This window comes from Coloeus monedula, assembly GCF_965178545.1.
Source record: "Coloeus monedula genome assembly, chromosome: 2".
NCBI classification, from domain to species: domain Eukaryota; kingdom Metazoa; phylum Chordata; class Aves; order Passeriformes; family Corvidae; genus Coloeus; species Coloeus monedula.
Window position 1 is genome coordinate 2,357,705 of NC_138782.1, and position 22,228 is coordinate 2,379,932.

The following is a 22,228-nucleotide window of genomic DNA, read 5'->3' on the forward strand; positions in this document are numbered from 1 at the left end:
ATTGGGAACACGGGTCCACACTCCAGGTGATGCCACTTCTCCTTCTCAGGTGAGTGAAGGCACATCCCAGGTAACTGCTGCTCTCATGGCCTGTGGATCATCTTTACTGATGGAGAGGAAAGACCCACTGGGAAGCAAAGCAGCCTAAGAGCGAGCACATGAGGATGATGCTGAAGCTCCTCTTTACTGGCAAAGGCTTCCTTGGCTCTGGAGCTGACAGGGTGTTCCATCAGAGTCCTGTGCCGGGCAGCCTGGAGCTCCCCAAGGACACCACGACTGTCCCCAGGTCCATCAGAGCCCTCTGTCTCGCTTACGCATCGGGAAGAGCTCACCCGTTCCCTCTGGGATTCCATCCAGTGGTATGGAGTTACTTTGAAATCTGCATGGATAACTAACCTTAAACAATATCGTACAACAGCCACATTGAAAATTCTGAGTTCGCTTACCATGTGTAACAAACCAAACAAAAGCACTAATTATGGAATTACAGGGTCACATTTTAATTCCTGAATTTTACAGTTCAGCATTAATATCACCACATGTATACAAATGGTGTAAAACAAGTACAGTGGTATCTTTAATACAAAATAAACTTCTGTTTTATGGAAAAAACTATACTTCATATCTACACAGACAGCCCATCTTTTTTCAAACAAGAGCTAAAATTAAAACTAACTACAAAAATCTCCAAAACAGAGAAACTGCTTCAGTTTAAACTATTCCAGGAGAAATGGACCCATAACACATATTACAAGAGTGATCTATGTGGTGGATTGCAGCTGGTTCCATCTTTTAACATCTCTGACACAGTTGCTGGGAATCTCCTCTCACTTTGTCATGATCTCAGATCACATATGGGCAAACTAACATTAAAATATTTACAGTTCATGTGCTGCTCTTGAAAATAAAACCTGGACTGTTTGCCTCTGTCACCTTGCTGTGAACTCACCTATTCCTGTCACAGTTCACTCACCTATGTGGAATGTGCTTTTGTGTTTTAAAAAAGCAGCTTTTGTACCACCCCCAGGTTCAGGTGCTGCTTGTGGATTCCGCCTCCAAGCCCTCAAGGTGTTCTCTTGGCAATAATCCCATCTTGGTCCAAACTGACTTTGGTGTTAAAATGCTGCTCAGTCCATCACTATGAAAAACCTGTGAGTGTTTTTTATTCCCACCTCACCCACGCAATTTCAACTCCCAAACAGGGAAACGGCTGCTCCGAGAGGAGGCGGCCCTTGGAACACCGCCGAGCGTGGCTGGAATTCGGGCTCTTCCCAACCTGAAGCCGACAGCTGTGGGATGTGCCGGGTACAGCCCCACTGTGACACAAGCAGCTCCGGGAGACCCTTGGGAAGCCACTGCTCCTTGGCATAGATATTTCTGGACGTCTCACTGACAAAACAAGCAAAACCTTCAATTTTGAATCCAGCTTCCATTCTCTCCTCTTGGAAAAGACAAAAACTTATTTTAACTGTTTTAAACAACTCAACATGCACTATAACTGCAGTGTCCCTCCCTCCAACCATGAGAAATGCAGTTTAGTTGGTAATAAATGGTCCCAAAATACGGATTGTTCTTATGCAAACAGAGTTAGTTTTCCCTTAAAATTTTTTTTTAAAAGAGGCATTGCTAAAAGAACACAACTGACAGCACCATTACAAAATTAAGATTACTGGGTTCAAAATTTAAGCTTGAATTTTATTTTTTTTCCTAGTTCTGTTAAACACTGGGGAAACCCTGCAATATTTTAAAAAAAGTGTTACCATACCTTTCCCACCCCCTTTCCCTCCCGACACCTGAGACTTTCCTTGCTGAGAAGCCATCATCCAGGTTCTGAGAATACTAACCCACCTTTTTTTTTTTTAATTTTTCATTTTTTTGACAGCCTGAATGGCAGACTCCTTACTTTCTAGAAAGACATTAAGTTCCTTGGAAGCTTTGTGTTTACAGAACTAACCCTTTCTAGCCGATACACCGAGTTTCTTTTGCTACTCCTTGTATTATCTTATATACTCATGGGAGAAAGCTTTCTGAATCAGATTCTTTTTAGCTCTTAAAACGGTTGCAGCATTTGAAACCCCGTAATAAAAGTTCTTATTCCGAAGTTTTGGTTTCTTTTATGAACCCAGACGAGGTCTTTTTCTTGGAGATGTCTCCTCCTCTTCATCATCGTCTTCATCGTCAGGATAATCCACTAGCCCAACTAGACTTCCCTGCCAATCAGAAACAAGGAAAAAAGAAATTCTCACATTGAAAAAATACCCAGGAATTGCAACTTTAGTACTCAACCTCCAGCCAACCTGTCTGGAACACACCAGCCTGAAGGTTTCTTGGTGATGCCTTTGGCATTCCAAGTCCCATTTGTCTGGAGAGTGGGTTTGAACCTCAAGCTGCAGGAAGTACTGGAGTTTCCTCGCTCCTCTGGGTCTGGACTGCAAATTGTTTAAAAATCACCTTCAGCCCAGCTGGACAGACATGAACTCCAACGTGCAGGCTGACATCCCTTTGGCTGCTCAGCCTTAGGGTGAGAAACCAATTCTTGCCACGCTTTTTTGTAGCTGCTCAGGAGCTCGAGGGCTGAGGATTCCAGTAATGCACAGCTGAGTCAGGCACCACAGAGGGGTCACTCCCTGCATCTGTCCCCTTAGAAACACTCAATTCCCAATCTGGAGGGGCACTAACAGAGTTCCCCAAACCGCCAATTTCCTTTGTACATCAGACACACAGAGCAGCAACTGGGCAAGGAAAAAAGTGGCAACAGTGAAATGATGCAGAGGATGCGGGATGAGACTGCGCCCACCAGATTGCAACAGAGTCCAGCCCTGCTCAGACCTCCCCAGAGCAATCAGGGATTCACTGGAGGGCCCAGGGTGAATTTATCACCAGCTCAGCCCCACTGCCCACAGGCTGTTGCTGCTGTTACCCTGGGACAGCCCTGCACCAGGACAGCCCCACACGAGTTCTCCCACCTTGGGGGCCGGCACCGCCGGGCTCAGGGCCGTGTTCTTGGAAGAGGAGCCGTTGGAGCTCGCTGGTGATGTCTGAGCTGCCACAGATTTGCTGTTTGCACCGTTCGCACCGTTGGCTGAGCTGGCTGAGTGGGAAAAAGTGAATTTGAATCCCCCAGCTGAAGTCCTTTTTGGAAGATTTTCTTTGTCTTCACTCTCCTTAGCTGAGGGACAAACATTGCCACACTTAGGTATCAGCTGCACACCAAGGAGTACAATCCACATCACAGTGCAATCGCGGGGCAAGAGCCAGCAGGTTTTTTTGGTTCCAATTCTGCTGCAATTCTCAGTTCCCCAACCAAGCCCATCCTGAGCCCACCAGCAGCAAACTGAGCAGGGCCTGGATGCTGAGGGCACCAGGGACATGGCTCACCTGGAGCACACAGGCACATTCAAAGTCCTGCTTTTAAATGGCATTTAAACCAGATGCATGCTCCAAGCAGTTTAACTTGTTCTTTTAATCCTAGACTGGCTTGCAAGGACACGTTTGGATCTCATGACTCAATCACACAGAATGCCCTGTACTGCTGCTCAAGGTACAGGGCACAAACCACAGGCTGGTTTAGGTGATACTCCACGAATCTGCCATGGAGCACTTCCAGTGCCAACAAGCTCAAACTGAGTAAATACCTTTTTTAGTTTCCATAAATTTTTCATAGCTATCTGGAAAATCATCCTCCTGTTTTGACTTCTCAACTGGAGGTACAACAGCTTCGCCTTCTTCCTCTTCATCTTCATTGAACCACATTTCTTCATCCTCCTCCAAGGCTCTGGCATCCCTGCGGAATCTATTGCTACGCAATATGGATGGGACACTGTAAGAGACACACACAGTGATTCCAGCTTGGCTGCTGTTTCAGACTCGGGACCAGAAACACCTTCCAGAGTTTTAGAGGGAGCTCGGTGTATTTGAGAAGGCAATCCAGCTCCACCTCTGGTTCTGCCCTCACCCCAAGACTCCTCAACACCCCATATGATGATGAGCCAGACTGAATCCCAAATCAGAGCAACATTCTGTTCCTCTTAAGCTGAGAGTTTTCTGAACATAGCATTTAGTGCACTGGCCAACATCAGCTCTACTACACTTGGCCACAAGGAAAGGCAGATGCAGCTTTCTTCTAATCCAAGAAGTTTTCACCAAGAATGAAACCCAACCCCAATCCCAGCCTCCTGCTCCTGCTGTCCTCTGGGAAAGAGAAAAGCAAGGAGCAGCCCTGCAGAGTGGCAGCCAGTGGCAGGCTCGGAGCACAGAAACCGAGGCCTACCTGTTCAGCTTCTGGCTTTGTCGGTCCTTTTCTTGCTCATATTTTGTCTTCAGTCCCTTGAACGTCTGAACATATTCAATAGATTCAAGTGCATTATAGAAGTTTTCAACTATATGTGCAATAAGGGACTTAATATCTTCCTGCAGAAGAACAAAGCAGCGTTTCAGCCTCAAATGGGCACAGGCAGAAGTTCAGAAAGCTTTTGAGTTCACTTTGGAAAGTAACTGATTTCTTGCCCAGAGCCAAAGCATTATTGTACAAGATTATACAAAAGTGAAGCATGAAATCAGATTTATCCTTAATAAAAGAGATGAGATCGAGAAATATTTATAAGGCTTCCCACAGATACAGACAATGGACTCAGCAGTGTCCCAACTATATCTGTGATGCTTCTGCTAAACCAGGATACTTTATGTAGGACAGCTGTGCCCTGTTCTCCCCACAGGCTACAGCAGCTCATGTGGGACCAGGAACTTCGGTCAGCCCCCTCTAACAAGTCTCTCACCATTATCAGGCAAATCCTAACATTCCTAATGTTCTTCTTGCTGGAAAAGACAGCAGCTACAATATCCTACAACTAAAAGCCACCCTTCACTTTCACAGGCCACAAAGATTCCCAGCGAAGCCTCCCACACATCAAGGCACTGGCAGCAAGTGGCTCAGGAGCTGCTTTAAGTCCTTGTTTTTCAAGGAGCTGGGTGCTCCTCTAAGAGCTGGAGCTGCAGCTGGACTCACCACTCTGATGAACTCAAACAGCTCAATCACAGCAGAGTTGAGCAGGTTGTACCGAGTGCCATTATCCAGCAGGGCATTGATAACTGGCTCAAAGAGGTTTCCCTTGGTGATGTAACGGTTATAAAATTCATCTTTCAGGCCAATTATCCTCCTCATAAAGCGAAGAGCACCTGCGGGAAGAAAGAATCAAGGAGTTAATAACCACATGCCAGGGCTCATGGAAAGAACTGAAACACCTGCTGTTACCCAGAGGAAGATGCACCCCCAAACCCAGAGCATTAAAATCTCACTCACGCTCATTAACACAAATTCCAAGTTCAAGTGTACACTGGAACACCTTCCACACAGTGCACACCAAGCCTGGAAGAAGGAAATCACAACAGCTCCATACTCACACAAGGCCAGAAAGGTGTGTTTTGAATTCATCAAGACCAGTACTCTTCTTAGCAAATCTTTGTTCATAATGTAATTCTTGATGTGATATGTGTGATGTTCCACACAAAAAGTAAGCAGTTCCAAAATTAAGGCAAGTAGTTGTGCTGTTTGGTAATTATCTGCAAGAAAAATTAACAATTTAAGCTTTCAGTAGCAAGGTTGACTAGGAAAAAAAGCCTCAGTAACTTAAAACCAGATGAAAATGTTCCTTCAGCTTCCAGTTGTCCCAAGTGAAGCAAAGCCCTTACATCTATTTCCATAAAAACTATTAAAAGAAATAAAGTATGGGCGTACCTAACTTTTTTTTTTAATAGAATACCATACACAGCACACAAGAAAAGTTTCAAAACTCAAAATCAATTCAAACTCACCAGGACAAATTGTATTACTCTTAGTGGATCCAACTACTGCATCTAATAGAGAGAAAATAAAACCAAATGTCAGAAAACGGTTTTCAAAGCACTGTCAAGATGTAAAAGATGGGGATAAACAATAAATTCTACCAGATGGTCAGATTTTTCATCAGATCAAAAGTTTCTGTGAGCTACAGGGACATAAACGTGCAGCAAGAACACAGCCAGTTGAGATTTCTGTATTTAATTTACCTTACAAAGTTCTAAATACATCTAGGTGAAAATGTATAACCTAAAACTTAGGAACATTATATAGAATAAGATTACCAATCCTAAATTTTTCAAATAATGCATTAAAACGAGTCCTACAGATTTTAGATGGAATGTGCAAAACTTTTTTTAGCTTAATATTTGAGACCTACAGACACGTTCTGCTTTACAGGAAGTATTTTTTCAAGGCAATCAACAACTGTATATTCGCATGATGAACATCAAGGAAGTGCATCTTTCACAAAGCACAGCATGAAGCTACAGCAGCATCCAGAGCTGCAGGAAGGAGCTGAAAACTGCTGCCCACAGAAGCCCTGTCCCTTCTGTGCAGTTTTCCACAAGTGCATTCCCAGCTGGCACCTCAGGCTGATCCCTGGGACCAGCACTGTCAGCCACTGCCAAACACTACAGGCCTGCAAGGAGGAAAAAGAAAATGGAAATATTCAGTACCTTTTTCACATTTATCTTCTGATGTATTGGCCAGAAGCGGCGCGGTGAGAACGTGCATACAATGGTTGTAGAAGAAATTGAGAAATTCACTCTTTTCTGTTTTCTAAAACAAAAACAGCTATATTAAACAGTGGGATTTGTACACACTTAAATAAGAAAGAACAGTAACACAGGAAACAGCCCACACAGAATTCTATTGGCTCCTTCAGGTCTGCCTGTATATTTGTTGGGCCTGCAGGACTGTCTTTGCTCAAAAAAGATCAGTTTCTTCATTCTGGGACAACGAACCAAGCTCACCATCACCAAAAAATCCCCACCATGCAAACATCTACTGAAAAAACATCAACAACTCAAAAAGCTTGACAAAACTTTTTTAATAAACACCTGCACAATCCCCCAAAATGGAAACTTTAAGCTTATTTTTGGCTTGTTGAAATTCAGTATCAGAGCAAACACAGAGAATCTCAGGTTTTCAGCTTTGCTGGGACAGTGCAGTGTCTGCACTCCCCACATCTCCTTACATTGGCTGTGGCCAGCATATTCTCTGGGTCGATCAGAGTTCTCAGCAGCCCCATTAACTGAACAGCTCCCCCGAGCTCCGGATCTGTGTCACAGATCATCTGCTCGATGACCACATTGATGAGGAGGATGTCCTGCAGAAAAATCCCAAACAAACACACCAGCAAACAATTAGACACAGTTTCAATAGAGGAAAGTAATTTCCATAGTTTCTGTCATTTTTTGAAGACAAATTTAAATGAAACGGAAGAACTGAGAGTTGCATTTGGATACAGAAATTCTGTTAAGCACAACCCTCCACACCTACAATCCTTGTCAGTCAGACCTCCAAAACTGTAAACTCACGCCACACCAACAAGCTCAGAAGTGTATATTTGTGTATTAAATCTACTTTTTCCTGTGTTTTTAGAGGTTTGTTTTCATGTTTTGTTTGTTTCCTGCTTGCCCAAAGACTGGTATATTCAACAAACTGCAAACCACTGTGACTTACATCATCACTCTGCTGGGCCTCTTGCATCACAAATTCTCGGACCATGGATGGGCTAAATTCTACTAGATAAGAAAATATATCTGTAGCAGCAGATCTAACTTGCAGATCATCCATTCCCTAATAAAAAGAGAAGTTGATTAGCAAGAACAAATTAAGTTTGGTATTTATTATCAAGTACAGCTGCAAATAATAGGTAGTTCAAAGTGTTGAGAACATCACATTACAGGAGTTTCTATGAGAAACACAGTAATAGGGTTACAGAAAAACAACAATAAACCAGCAAAATGAATTGCAATGGTCAGGCAGCAACAGCTGCTTCAACCACAGGAGTGAAAGACATTCCATTTTCCCACTGCTGATTAGGACAGATTAATCTGCTAATGACAGGATTACGGGATCTTTTGGGAGGAACCAGCCAACAGTTCAAGATTATCTAAAAATACTTCTCTGGCCCTGGGCCAGCAACAACCACAACAACAATCCAGCTGCCAGTTTTTACATCCCTTGTCCCAAGGACTGTGCTGCCCACATGCTCACACAGAGAGAGGAAAAATGCCCAGAGCACTGCAGAGCCAGGGGCAGCCTCTGGATTGGGAATGCTCCAATCAACTCCCACTCCCAGCACAGCAAAACTGACACAGAGGGCTCAGCAGAGCCAAAACTGCTTCAATGGCTGTGGCTCTTCTACTTGGGTTAAAATCAGCTTCAAGTTTCACTCACCATTACAATTTCAAGGGCTGGAAGAATTCCCAGCTTTGCCAACGTTTTGAAAAACGCATCTCTGTTCTGAGGTTGTAACGTCTGAGAAAAGGCGCAGAATTCCTTGAAAAAGTTCACCTGTTGCACAGGGAAAAAGTAATTACAGGTGTATTTGGGTCAGAAAATTCTGTGAGAGGATGAAACAGCTACATTTTGTGGCAGTTTGTGTGCTGGCTGATTCTACAGAAACCCCCCAGTGACTGCAGAAGAGTTTCACTGTTTCCCCTTCATCCCGCTCAGGTAAAGCCTTGGAGGCACCACAGGAAGCTGGGACTTACCAGTTCACACCGTTTGTCATCATCTGTAGCTTCATCTGTTAATTGTGCAAAAACTTCCGATAAAAACTTCTCGTCTTCCTGTGCAACACACAAAAGGAACACACCTTACACAGCGCCTCTGGAAAAGAACTTCCATCTTTACAGGATCCAACCCTGCAGAAGTCCAGCTCTCCACCTCTCCATCCAATTTATCCCAAAGAAGGCAAATGCCAGAGCACACATCCAGCGGGATCATTCCCAGGGCATTGTTTCAGCACTCCCTCTGAGCAGCAGAAGCAGCTCCAGGAGACCAGACCCAGGTAAGGCTGAGCTCAGTGATAGTCCCTAAAACTGCAACTACAAAGTGCCGGCCACGGGACAACTCTGCACCCATGTCCCCATTACCTTTCTTACAATAAAACAATCTCTCCCACTTGCAGACCTTCTGCTTTGCCAAGCTGGGAAACTTTATGGACTATTACTGGCTTTTTATATTCACATCCTCTACTACACCAAGAGATATTTAAGTATATACAGGACAACACCGCACTTCTTGCAAAGCATTTCAGTTACCCCATTGCGTAAGATCAGGAAGTACCCAAAAAACAGGGTGAACATTGGCATCTCTCAAGGGTTTGGGCACTTTCTGCCCTTTGATTATTCTGCACTCATTCACATTAAAAACAGCGTTGGCATTCTCTCAAATGTTTCTGTTACCTTTTAAAGACAATATAAATCTGACAGCAAACAGTAACATGCTACAGCTTTACAGAATTTTGAATCACTGTACCAATTCTACTCAATGAACTTGTGCATTGAACAAAAATGAACAGAATAGCAGCATTCCAATAAATGTACATGAACTTTACATTGCATAACACAGAGCGTGCTTACCTCTCTATTTTGCTGTGTGCTGTCACTAAAATCTCTGTGCTTTATTAGCATAACTTAATACAGAATTTTTACAGTTACAGCAATGCCAACCAAAGACTGGCAAACTTTTTCCTGACAATTTTAAGATGTGGGGATAGAAGTGCTTTACAAACAAATAATACCTGGAATCAACATCACAGGGAGTGCAACATAGTAGTTTAGTAGATTTAGTAGTTTATTTTAAGCTTTGCTGGCTTAAACAGCTTAATTAAGCCTGTTACAAAAAAAACCCCGGCCATACTACAATTAACAGCAGATACGGTAGAAAATCCCTACAGCAGAACACCTAAGCACAGAAATATCTCCTGCATGTCTAAGGCTGCTACACAGCCCAGTCCTGTGTCCTAAAGCACAGGATGGATGGAGGTTCCTTTCCCACATGGCTGCCCTTCCACCAGCAGCAGCACTGGGATCTAGTGCTCTGTGGCACGTAGAAAGGAGCTTTGCTGCCGTGGCAAACACAATCTGCTGCTCCTCTAAACTGCCTTCTCCCAGGGAGCTTTGCCACTGTATTTAGGGTAACAGGACATCCAATGTGTTCCCCAAACCCAAAGGAGCTTTAGAGTTCTTGTGCCCAACAAGCTGATTTACAGGGCTGCAAAAGCAGTCCTGGACCTGAGGTCCCCACCACCAGGGAATTCTCCTCAAGTGTGCTGTAACATCTTCTCCATGTGTGCTTTCTTCTCAGTCTGTAATTCTCAAGGATCAACATTATTTGTAAATCATCACACACCTCAATTACAGACTTTAGAACAAGCAGGCAAACCTGTGTGCCACATACTCCATCTGTGATGGCAAGGACAGCCACGACAGAACCAGCAAAGAACTGTCAGGATTTCAGAACCTTCTGTAAAGAGCACTCATGGTAACAGCAAATCAGAGTTCTGTTACAGCACAATTTTTAAACATTCAGTACTGTACAGCCTCAATGAAAAATAAAGAACTCTACAGACTTAATCTCTAAATGTAAACAGGACTGTGGCCTCAGGACAATAATACTGCATTTATTTGTAGTTTTTGAAAACATATGCAAAAAGAATTTAAAGGAAAATCTTTATTTAACACAAAGCCATTAATTTTGCAAGAGGGATTTAATTTTTTCATTCTTTCTGCTATTGAGCCACAAAGAAGAAAGTGCAAAGAAGCCAAATAGCATACTCATGCAATCCTCTGCAATTACTCAGTTTTGATTTATTTTCCAGTCCTGTACTGCACTCTTTACTGCATTTCACCCATATCTGAGCTCATTAACATACTCCATATGGATACGTTATGTCTCCAGTGCCCCTCTCTTTCCACCATTTTTACTCCCTTCCTCTTCTCAACTCTTCTTGGTGTTTTATAGAGTCTCTCCAAACTCACCCCAAGAGGTCTGTGACCTGTCCTACACAAATGTACCATTTTTGGACACAGATAAACACAATAAAGCCACTTCAGTACCCGTTAGTTTGCACAACACAGCACCAACTGAAAACCCCAAAATGCCATGAAGTTCACACAGCTCTTCACCGAGGCTCCTTACAGGGTCCCAACCACCTTGGAGCCTGCTTCTGACTACAAAGTGTGCAGGACAGCTTTTCATAAAGTAACAGCTTGGTTATTTATTAGTTAGTACTTCTGGATATATATTCTCATAGTAGGAAAAAACCCCAGCAACTAATTACTTAATTTTTAAGACAACATGAACATTTGAAATTAGTACCATGATGTAACAACAGTGAAACAAGAATGGGTCTGAACATGCTCTTTTGGATCACAGATCCAGAATTTGTTACAAAAACAATGTTACAATGTCCCTAATACAGAATACAAGAAGTTGCCTGTTCCCTAAATACCTACACAAACTTGACCAAAAGGTGTACGTTGGTTGAGAATCAGGGAGAAAAATCTTCAACTTTACAGCCCATTAAAAAATATTAATATACTCACCTGAAATGTACCTTTACAAAATACAAAATCAAAGCTATCAGAGAGCAGTGGAAGCATTCAAAACGTTGAGCAAATGAAGTGTGTGTGATTAACTGTAATCCATTTTTAAACTACAACTACAGGTATCAACACACAATCCATCCAGACCATATCAAAAACCACTTACCTGTAACATACTGACAATCTCAACTTTGTTGAAGAAAATAAAGGAAGTGAGGGTAGAAAGAAAATTCTCTTCAAAAACAGATGGTGTTGGCAAGATGATGTCCTGAATATACTGTACCCTGTAAGTCTGGTGGATTTTTTGCCTGAGTTCAGAGTCTGTAATAGGAATAACCTCCTTAAATTTTGCTGTTTTGGTCAAGAACTCCCTGTGCCGTTTTGGCTGAGCCAAAGAAGGATCGTACTCGAGGCATCCGACCACATCCATAATACACTCATCAGAGAACATCACCTCAAACAGAGTTGCTTTGTTGAGGAACAAAATCCCTCTAATAATTTCGTACAAATGATGCAAGCCTTCGGTGTTCTCTAAATTCTCACAGACTTGGAAAAGCTGTAACAGTTTTTTAATGTAGCCTTCGTTCTCCAAGGCCAGCGCCAGCTTTTCCCTACGGATGGGTGAGGAGAGAACAGAGGTAACTAGGTCAGCAATCTCTTCAAGTTTGTTGAGTTCACAAGTAGGAAGGTCAATCAGAGGACTGGTTTCAGGCATTTCCTCTATGTGCTCCTCTTCTGACTCAATAAGGTCCTGCGTGACTTCCACCGAAGGATCCTTACCCTGAACCTAAGAAAGAGTGCACACAGTTACTGTCTGATCCCAAACTACACACAGAAGTCAGCAGGTCAGTAACTGAAATAACAACACATCTCAATTGCCCCGTTTGTCCAAGGAAGCTGCTCGGGAATCTGAGCTCTCTGGTTCCTTACAGTACATTTGCAGTTCCACTGCACTCCAATGAGCTGCTTCCTGAGGATGACTGGGAGAAGGACAATTAAAACATGGAACTCTGGCAGTCCCTTTTTAATAAACACAATCACACAAACACCACTCCCTTCCCAAAAAACACCAACCACCTGAGTCCCACCATTACAGTGATTTTTCAAAAGCCTGACATTCAATTAAGAAAAGAACAACTCATGTTCCAAGCAGGGGCAAGTCAAGATCTTACAGAGAAAATAACAATGAATATTTGATTCTTTTACAATCAGGTTTAAAAAGGATGCAAAAATACATCAAGTCACAGAAGACACAAGAAAATCTGGAATAAAACCAGGATGTTTCATGTTTACTGTACCTGGCAGATTTTTTCCCAAATTTCATCACAGCCAGCTTTTTCTTGAAAGCTCAGTGCTAAATCATAGTTCTCTGCTTCTGACCAAACAATCAGGGTGTCCTGTTTGAGATAAAACCAAGAAAAGAATTGTTTCTGAAACAGGTCTGCACTGCATATTAATCTCCATTCCCTTACAGACAATGTCTACAGAATAAATCATTTTAATTAAAGCTACACTTGCCAAAAGAACGTAAGACACCAAAACACTAAATCACCTGTTCTGCCATAAGGAACATCAACTTTCTTTCTTGTTATTTTATGACCACTACCTTACACAAACCATATTTAAAGATACTATTTTTCATATGCACGCCACTTATGATGGCACTTCTCTGCAAGACACGTTTCTCGAACCAAGTCTTGAAATGGGAATGCACACACTAGATTAAGAAAACCTGCAATATGACCATTTAAGTATTGTCATATTTAGCAAGGCTGAAACAAACGCCTAAAATTTCAATTTCCCCCTTAGAATGGGTTTAAGACAACCCTAGATATGTGAGATATAACGCCTAGCTAATGTTCAAATATTTCTTTCTGAATTAAAAACCATACAACCTGAATAATATAAAACTCCTAAGTTCTTACTAAAGTTACAACCATCTTGCTGGTTATTTTCATTTGAGCCAGGTTTTTTTTCTGTGTTACTATTGTCTCCATCAATACAATTTGTGCACTTGCACAGTAGATCTGGAAGTTTCGATGGAATTTCTGAATAGACTAAAATGGTTTTTGAAGAGGTTTTACTAGGACACTTGCTGCTGTCCTGTAAGGAATGCAAGCCTGTACTTCAACATTCAAATATAGAGTGGTTGTGGTTTAATCCCAGCTGCCAAGTAAGTACCACACAGCTGCTCACTCACTTCCTCCCACCAGTGGGTTGGGAAGGAGAATCAGAAAAAGGTGAAACTTTTACTCTTGAGATAAGAGCCGTTTAAAAAATGAAATAAGGTAAAATATAATGAACAATTATAATAGTTACAGCAATGAAAAGGAAGGTGAAGAAAGGAACAAACCCCATAACAGACAAATGATGCACAATAGAGCTGCTCAGCACCACCTGAGCAGTGATTGGCCCCTCCCAGCCAACCCCCCCAGTTTATCCACTGCCCCTGTTATCCCGGGATATGGAACATCCCTTTGGCCAGGTCAGCTGTGCTGGCCACGCTCCCTCACAGCTCCTTGTGCAGCTCCTCACTGCCAGAGCACGGGAAACTCAGCAGTCCTTGACTCAAGGTAAGCACTGCTCAGCAACAACGAAAACATCCCTGTGTTATCAGTGTTATTCTCATCCGAAATCCAAACCACAGCACTGCACCAGCTACTGGGAAGAAAATCAGCTCAGTCCCAGACAAGAGCAGGACAACAGCTCCCCATCCCACAGCAAACTCATCTTCATATAAAAATATCCAAACTGAGCAGCTCTCTGCTAACTCTCCACTATATTTGATGAGCTTCAGCAAAACTGTTCAGCATTCCAAGTTTGTTGACTTCCTGAACTGTCACCACAGTTTTTTAAATACTGAAGTGTTTTTAAAACACTAGCAAGCCCTTGCTTAATGGTCAGTAAGGTAACTTAGTTCCCTCATTTACAATGTCCAATATTCACCACACAATTCATCAAGGCTGGTTAGATCTTTACCTTATGCACCACTTTTAGTGAACACAAAATATTAAGAGTGGTATCTGTAAGTTCAGCAAGGAAACCCAAAGAAATGCCTGATTATAGATACCTGATATTCCTTAGGAAGCTTCAGGGGCCGTGAGGTTTAAACAGCCCTTTGTAAATGCAGTTATCTGGGCTTACACGGGTCAGGGAGCACTTGTGTATTTCCAGGAGTGAGGACACTGACATTTGGGAAGGACTGCTGGCATGGGACAGTAGGTTCCCTCTTCAATCATTTGGAAGGTATTTGGAAAACATACATCTCTCTCAACAAGCACAACTTCCCAGCTGCTCCAGCTATCACTGGAACATGAATGAACATCAGCAGCACTGATAACAGCATTAATCCTTCAGTTCATTTCTACAGTAATCCTAATCCTTCAACATCCATGTGGAGTAGTATATTTTGGGGGTTTTGTCTTTGCCTTTTTTTGTTTTGAAAATAAAGTTTAGAATGACATCACTGTTGACAAATGCCTACCAATAGATCTGCTTCCTTCTCCCAAAATAATCACAGGCCACACTAAAAACAATGGAATTTGCAAAGACACAATTTTTTTCCTTTCTTACTAATTTTTAAACATTTCTTTAGAGAAACAAAATTTCCCTCTTGTGGAAAGAGCGGAGTTCAAGCACTGTGGTTGGAGCACTGTTGTCAGTTGTTTATGTATATTACATTTTTCTCCTACAGTGACAAATATTAATAGGGAGCCTCTCTGCTCTCAGGCTCCAACTCACGGGCACAACTGGTCCAAGTTCTTAGAGCAGACATAGTTTTCACTCACAGCTGTCCCCCGTCATCTCCAGCTCAGGACAGCTGGATCTCTGTGTTTACCGTGTGCCATTTCAGAGTCAAGAGTTCAACTGGGCTTCGAGGGAAAAACAGTAATTGTCAACTGCATGCACTGAAAAGCTTCATTGGCTCCCTGATCTGGTTCCCTTTCAGAGATTAATCAAAAAATAATTCTTGAGTACAATTTTATGGCTGTTACAGAATTCAAAATCTGAAACGTTTATCCTGAAACGTTCTGTGCAAATACTGATGCCCTGGCACTCAAAATCAATGCACTCCCAGGTAAGCTGAGCCTCAAAGGTGCTTCACTGAACAAAGAAGGACACACACACACTCAGCAGCCCTATTCATAGCTCAGGATGATTCAAGGAAGAGAATTAATGCAGTAACTTAAAATGACTCCAGGCACCCAGGGACTGCAGTGAAAAATTTGTGAAAATTCTCAAGTTACTGAATGGTACTCGTTACAATCTGTACTGCCCACACAAAGCAGAAGTTATATAAGCTTTTCCAAAAATATTTCAGAAAGACTCGAAGTTGGTTTCAACAGAAAATAATTGTCCAATACCAATATAAAATGTACTCATCTGGCACACACTTCCTGCACGACCTCAGACAACCCACCAATAGCACAGACATCTTCCAGGCCTGGCTCTACCACCCCCACATGCTCAGAGGGGATGCTGCTCCATCCATGAGCAACAGCAACGTTCCTTAATTCACTCAAACACCATATAAAGACAAAGAAGATTCATTCTGAACAAAAACTGCAACAGCAGCTCAAACCCCTCTCCAGTTCTGGTACTGGTCTGCACAGTGCCTGCTGCTCCACCTCTCCATGTTCCTGCACTGCACCACATCCCCATGCCAGCACCGAAGTGCTGCACAGGGAAGCGGACGGGGAACATGTGCTGATAAAAATGAATCCAGGGGGAAGACATGTTTCAACTGACTCAGTCCTACATCTAACCTGCCACACGGTAATGTGAACACTCCTGCTGGCATGAAACAGGAGTGAAGAAGCCCTCTGGCAACCACTCAGGCTGGCTTTAACAGCACCTCTGCAAACGTGTTAAATCCCGGCCGCAAGGAACTCCGATTCTGCCTCGAGCAAAACGTTCTGTTGTCACAGGAGTGATGGCAACCCTGGGCAAAAGACAGGATTTGCGCAGGATCTTCATCTCAGAGCTGCAAACAGAGCACACCTACAGGAAAGGTAACACCGGAGGACAGCACTCCCAGCAAGGATTTCTGCAGCAGTTCAATGTCTTTCAGCCATGGACACTCTCTTCTGCCAGTTCTGCCAGGGAACAGTAACCTCAAGCAGAGGCTGGAACAACAAATGGGTGTGGTGCCAACTTTTAAAACTGCTCCTGCCAGAGACTCGAGAACACATCTGACCCTGCCCTCTGGCTATCGTGGGGTGTCCAGCAGAGATGTGTAACTCTCAAAGCCTATGCTCCAAAATCGAGAGGGACCTAAAGCTCTTCAGGCTCTCGTGTTCTTTGCATTCATCTAATTAGAGATAATTTTACACATTGTATGCTGAGCAGCTTGGCACCTATGTCCCATCCAAGCCCTATTTCCCTCGAGAAAGAAGTCGTGATGACAGCGTGCCCAACACCTGGACAGAATGAATTCCCCAGGAACCGCAAACACGACAGGAGCAGACAGGTAACAGGCCTGTCCTGTTTGGGGTTAGTCAATAGCTACAGCATGACTTGGCACCAACAGAGTAATACTGGAAGTCACAGATGGATGCACAGCACCGAAAAATCAGTGGTTGGTTTCCTTTTTTCACAGGACGCTGTTATGCAAACCACAATTAAGCATTAAGTACCCTCTAAGTCCACTCAAGTTATTTACATGAAGACAGATGTGTAGGCAGGGCACGTTTCTTTTCCATCAAGCTGCACCACCCTGCGGCTTTCCCCAGTCCAAGACCATCAACTTGAGGACAATGCTCTGTGTGAAGCTGCACGAGGTTACACAAGCCTTAAAGAGCGAACAGCGAAGAAAACGCTTTCTGCCACAAGGACGCAAAAGCATTAGTATCAGAAATAAAAGCCAGCCAAAATAAACCTCAGCTTGAGTTTTCCTAAACTATGATCTACCTTTTCCACAAGAAAAATGGCAACAAAAGCTACTTAAGTCACTTGAAACTTTGCTACCAATTAAGTAAAAAATGCCTACAACTAATCAGTTGTAGTTTCAGGAAACAGGGTGTGAAAGGAAGCATTTTAAAACTTTGCAGCCACAAAATCGGCATTTGTGTTTCTCTATGTATAGGTTCCCTCTAGTAAACAGGAAGCAGTTGAAGACTGTCGGCTTCTGGAACTCTGAAGAGCTCCTTCCTCAGCATGGCCCACCCAAGGAAAGCCTCCAGCCACCAATCCCTAACAAGTGAAAAGCAGAAACCACAGCAAACAGCCTCCTGGAAAGGCTGGCCCAAAACTCCACCTCAGTCCTAACCTAAAGTGAGCCAACCAATGTTCACGAGATAATAAAGTCTCTTTCTCAAATTCTCACACTGTAACTTGTCACGATAACAAAATCCTTAAAGACGTGTCCCTCTGTGACTTAGGAAGAACAAAATTACTGTTTTCTAGCACTGAAACAGTTCTGGACACCATAATGATAAAGAACAGTATCAAACACTGAATGAAAGGAACAGAGACTCTACTGTAGAACAAAGGAACAGACAGAAAAAACTCCAGAAAACCCATGAGAAAACAATGCAGGCAGAGACATCAAAAATTAATGCTGAAAAAAGGAAAACAGTAAAAGCAGAAGAGATTCAGTAAGTTGATTTTTTCAGTAGATGAAACAAAAATAACCTATTAACACATCTCCCAACTGTTTTCCTTCTTGGTCTTGCAGTAGGTTTACCTCTAGGAAAGGTAACTCACCATGGCTTGTGGCCTTACCTAGGACAACAGAAGCTTACCAGGCTTAAAATAAAAACTAAACAGCAAGACAAATTCCTTCACGTTATTTCCAGAAAAAGAACTCAAGAGGTAAGTAAATACACTTCAACAGACCTGGCCAAAGTTTTGCCTCCCTGATTTTGCAATTACTTCAGACAGCCTGGGATGGGAGACAAAAGTCACACATATACGTGACTTTTCCTTTCCTGTAATGATTTCAATATTTATCCAAATTGCGTAGATTAACTTCAAAGCCTGAAGTCCAAAATGTATTTTTCTAGAAGACCCACATATTAATTCCTAGAATGTGAAGTGTTTAGCACCCACAGGTTTCTAAGCAAGACTGTCACCTCTATAAAAAACACCATCAACAATTCCATGTCGTCCTGCTTTTCCTTTCTTCCTGAAAAATGCAATTACTCCGAGCACAAAACAATTCCTCAGCATCAGCACCCAGAGAAAGTAAAGCCTAGCAGTAATACTTGCCTGCTGTTTTTGATATGCAGTATTTGGATTTATCTTCGATTCTAACAGTAGTGAACCTGAAAAAGGTACGAAGAGAGATTTACTGAACTCAACAAAACAAACATCTCCACACATCTCACACCACTGCCCATGTGCCAGCCAACAGACCCTCAGCTTAATCCAAATCTCCCAGAAAATCCGCAAGAACCGCCTCCTTTAAATATAATTTCCTAAAATAAGCCAGATAAGACAAAATTCAACAGAAATATCCCTATTAAAATACATTTTTCTCTTCTAATTTAGTCCAAAATCCACTGTGGCACTCTTTTCTCCTGAAATCTGATGCCAGAACCAACTTGTTTAGTGGTCTTTTAGGCCACCTATACAGATTCCAGCAGGTAACGTGCTGCCCAGCATAAAAGTGTTTTTGCCCAGAGAAGCCACGTGGGCCACTTGCTTTTATTCCCTTCAGCTGCCCTTCAGAAGTGAATCACCCAGCTACTATAAACGCAGGGACTTTATCTTGTGTATGCAAGTAGTGTATGTCTCCTGGCAACAGCTCCGGAGCAATTTATACCAGTCTTAGGTGGTTTATTTAGCACATTAGCACCTGTCGGCTGACAAAGTGGGGAGCACGTACCTCCCCCCCTCTAAAAAAGACCCTTAAAGGTGACTTTAAAGTGCAATAAAACACGAGGGATGCCACCCGACTCGAACACCACCAGTGAATTCCTAAGGGGGGGAAAAAAGCAACAAACAAACAACTTTTTACAGCAGTAAGAAAAGAGCACCTCAAAAGCAAAGGATATTGCTCTGAAAGCGAACAAAATGTCGTCACATGTCACAGCTTCAGCTCTATTCAGGCTGGGGAGCTGCAGCTGAGTCAGGGGAGGTTTGGGATGGGTATCAGGGAAAGGTTCTTCCCTCAGAGGGTGGTCAGGCACTGAACAGGCTCCCCAGGGAATGGTCACGGCCCCAAGGCTGCCAGAGCTCCAGCAGAGAGCCTGGACAACGCTCCCAGGGATGCACAGGGTTGGGGTGTCTGTGCAGAGCCACGAGCTGGACGGGATGATCCTTGTGGGTCTGTTCCAGCTCAGCATATTCCATAATTTTGTGAACTGGGAGGAGAAAAGTCTAGGACCACGGTATCAAACACTGCTGTGGCTTGTGGGGGTAAGGAAACTTCACATGGAGCCGCAAGATAAGGGAAGGCACGGAGGATGGAAATAATAATAATAACAATAATCCTGTGGGGTATCCCAAGGGAAGGCACCATCAGCCAAGTCCGGCGACGGTGGGTGGAAGGCCCGGCTGGGGGGGCCCGGAGCCGGGCGGGGGGCGAGGGGAAGCGGCCCGGACGGCCTGGGCAGCCCCGGCCACGCTCTCACCGTCCGACTCGGCGCGCACCAGCAGCGACATCCCCTTCAGCCGCTCCACGTAGCTGGAGGAGACGTGCCCGGTGCCCCTGTCGTCCCATTGCCGATCCTCGTTGAGCGTGTAGACCTTCACTCGCCGGCGGGTGTCCGACATGGTGCAACCCCGGGCCCGCTCCGCCTCCGCGGGGGTGATGGAGCGAGGGCGGCGGGGAGCAAGCGGGGCCGCCGGGCCGCTCAGGGGCACCGCGGGGCCCTTAACGCGCCGCTTCCCATGGCGAGTCAGCGCCGCCGCGCCCCGTGCCGGGCCTCGCTGGCGCCGCTCCGCCTCAGCAGCTACCACAGCGCCGCCGCCATCTTGTAACCCGGCTCGGGCCGCCTTTCTCTTCCTCCCCGCCCGGGCACGGGCTCCCCTCGCAGGGGCTACGGCGGCCGCCCGCTGCCGCCGCGCCGCCGACGGGACGGCGGCCACAGGGGCGGGGCGGGGCGGGGCCCGCGCGCGCTCCCTCACGGCCCCGGGCGGCGCCGAGGCGGGAACGGGGAGGCGGGAACAAAATGGCGGCTGCCCTCACCCCCAGGGGGTGTGGGCAGATCATTGCCTTTTAACCCCCACAGCGTCTAAAGGGGGAAATAGCTCACATGGCCCCCCGAAAAACCTTTTTTTTTTCTTTTCGTTTTTTTGTTTTCCTTTTACAAGTCTGTCTAGAAGCGGTGGTGCCGCCGCTGACGAAGCACACGGCTCCCCCCCCTCACGCCACAGAAAGTGCCACCCACCGCCGTCACACAAAATGACGGGCGAGCTCCACACCCCGGCCAGGGTAAATTTAAACAGCGCATGCGACACAGCTTGAATGTTTAGGAAGAAAAGGTATCGCTTGCATCGCAAAACGGCGGAAAGGTTAGTGAGCGGCGTCTCCTCACAGCAACAGCCAATACTGTAACATACAGTCTGTGCATGCTTTGTACATCTCCACAGAAGGCTCAAAAGCGAAACTGAAGTTGAAGCTTCAAAATGAGAGAAACGTGCTTAATTAGCCCTTACACACACTGTACAATTTAAGACAGACCACTTGCCAAGCATCGTGGAGTCTGTAAATCTTAAGTTTTCCACACTAAACACAATCTACACGTTTCCTCTGTACTACAGATAAATAGTTACATCTCCATGCTTGCGTGGGAATAGGGAAAAAGGACACAAAAGTGTTCAGGGAGTCAAGCTGTGTGAAACAGTGGGAAATTGGGGACGAGGGGAAGCTTGAATGCGTCTCCGAACCCAATATTTGAGGCTCTGAAGGGGAAGGAGAGGGGAGGGCAAGTACTCCCGAGGCCAGGGTGTGCCTCATTCCCAGACAAAGCCAGACTTCCTTGGCTCTTGCCTCACGGTGAAAGCAGTTACACCGGTATGGCTCTTATTTACACGACTGGCATTTCTCTGCTCGCAAGTTCAAATTGTCGTTCCAGAGGAAGGGAAAGGAAATGTTTCCAACAAACTGTGCAACTTTTCCAAACATTCTCTAGGCAGATTTAGAAAACTTAGCATCTAAGTAACATTCAAGTCTCAGCTTTTGCTCTGACGTTCATTGTACCAGGCCTCTACGATTCATCATACAGTCACCAAGAAAATACAAGATACACCTCTGAGAATTATCATATACACTTATATTTAGCTGTATATGAGCACACTTTGTGTGCATCATTATGGATAAGTGAGTCAGTAACTATAAAAAGACCATGTTAAGTGGTTTCAAAACCCTGGATTGAGAGTCACATGAGCCAGTTTACAGTCGGGTTCCACACAAACCTTCCCTGCTATGTTTTAGTGGCCTTTTTTCTCAAGGTTTTACACACTGAGCATATTTCTACCTTAGAGAAAGCTCAATAAAAAGCAAACACACAAAAAGAAACACAAATCCCAATGGCCACAGCATATTTCTGCCCCAGGACATCTGCTGCTCATGAACCCTCTCTCTCCTCCGCACAACTTCTGTGCGTGCTTTTTAGCTCTTCAAACCAAATGCACAAAAATAAAAGCATGACTTCTATTCATGATTAAATGCAGCACTTCTCGGGATACAGAAAACAGCAAGACACCACAGCAAAGTATTTTGGAGCAAGTTCTTATGGTGAAAAGCTACAGAAAGGAGATACATGAATTAGAATTGGCATGAAAAACCATTTCTCGTGCTTCAGCTGTGAAGTAAGTCCATGATCTCTCCAGGCATGAACTCAATGACCTCTGTGGAAAAATATCACTCCAGAACACACCG

General features: G+C 44.2%; 1 protein-coding gene across 3 annotated transcripts; it reads right to left on the reverse strand.

Moving 5' to 3' along the window:
* Window positions 1-1,796: 1,796 nt before the first annotated feature.
* PPP4R3B (protein phosphatase 4 regulatory subunit 3B) lies at window positions 1,797-20,416 on the reverse strand. 3 transcript variants are annotated; one of them, XM_082303318.1, is made up of 16 exons: window positions 19,977-20,416; window positions 18,610-18,665; window positions 12,699-12,797; window positions 11,567-12,187; window positions 8,560-8,637; window positions 8,243-8,359; window positions 7,523-7,639; window positions 7,035-7,166; window positions 6,514-6,616; window positions 5,812-5,853; window positions 5,401-5,559; window positions 5,006-5,175; window positions 4,271-4,410; window positions 3,636-3,820; window positions 2,967-3,091; window positions 1,797-2,210 (listed from the first exon to the last, which is right to left on the reverse strand). In XM_082303318.1, the coding sequence occupies exons 1-16, from the start codon at window positions 20,116-20,118 to the stop codon at window positions 2,115-2,117; spliced, it is 2,382 nt and encodes a 793-aa protein (XP_082159444.1). In that variant the 5' UTR covers window positions 20,119-20,416; the 3' UTR covers window positions 1,797-2,114. The 3 variants fall into 3 exon arrangements, with proteins under 3 accessions (XP_082159444.1, XP_082159443.1, XP_082159445.1); XM_082303317.1 differs by having other exon boundaries at window positions 1,799-2,210; window positions 2,967-3,169; window positions 19,996-20,416; XM_082303319.1 differs by having other exon boundaries at window positions 1,799-2,210; window positions 2,967-3,169.
* Window positions 20,417-22,228: the final 1,812 nt, after the last annotated feature.

Excerpts from the sequence above, each read along its gene's own strand:
- PPP4R3B (XM_082303319.1), bottom strand. The coding sequence starts at position 20,118 with ATGTCGGACACCCGCCGGCGAGTGAAGGTCTACACGCTCAACGAGGAT. Across the intron at positions 12,188-12,698 it reads TTTGGGAAAAAATCTGCCAG|GTTCAGGGTAAGGATCCTTC; the intron begins GTACAGTAAACA and ends ACTCTTTCTTAG. Across the intron at positions 8,638-11,566 it reads AGATTGTCAGTATGTTACAG|GAAGACGAGAAGTTTTTATC; the intron begins GTAAGTGGTTTT and ends TGTGTTGCACAG.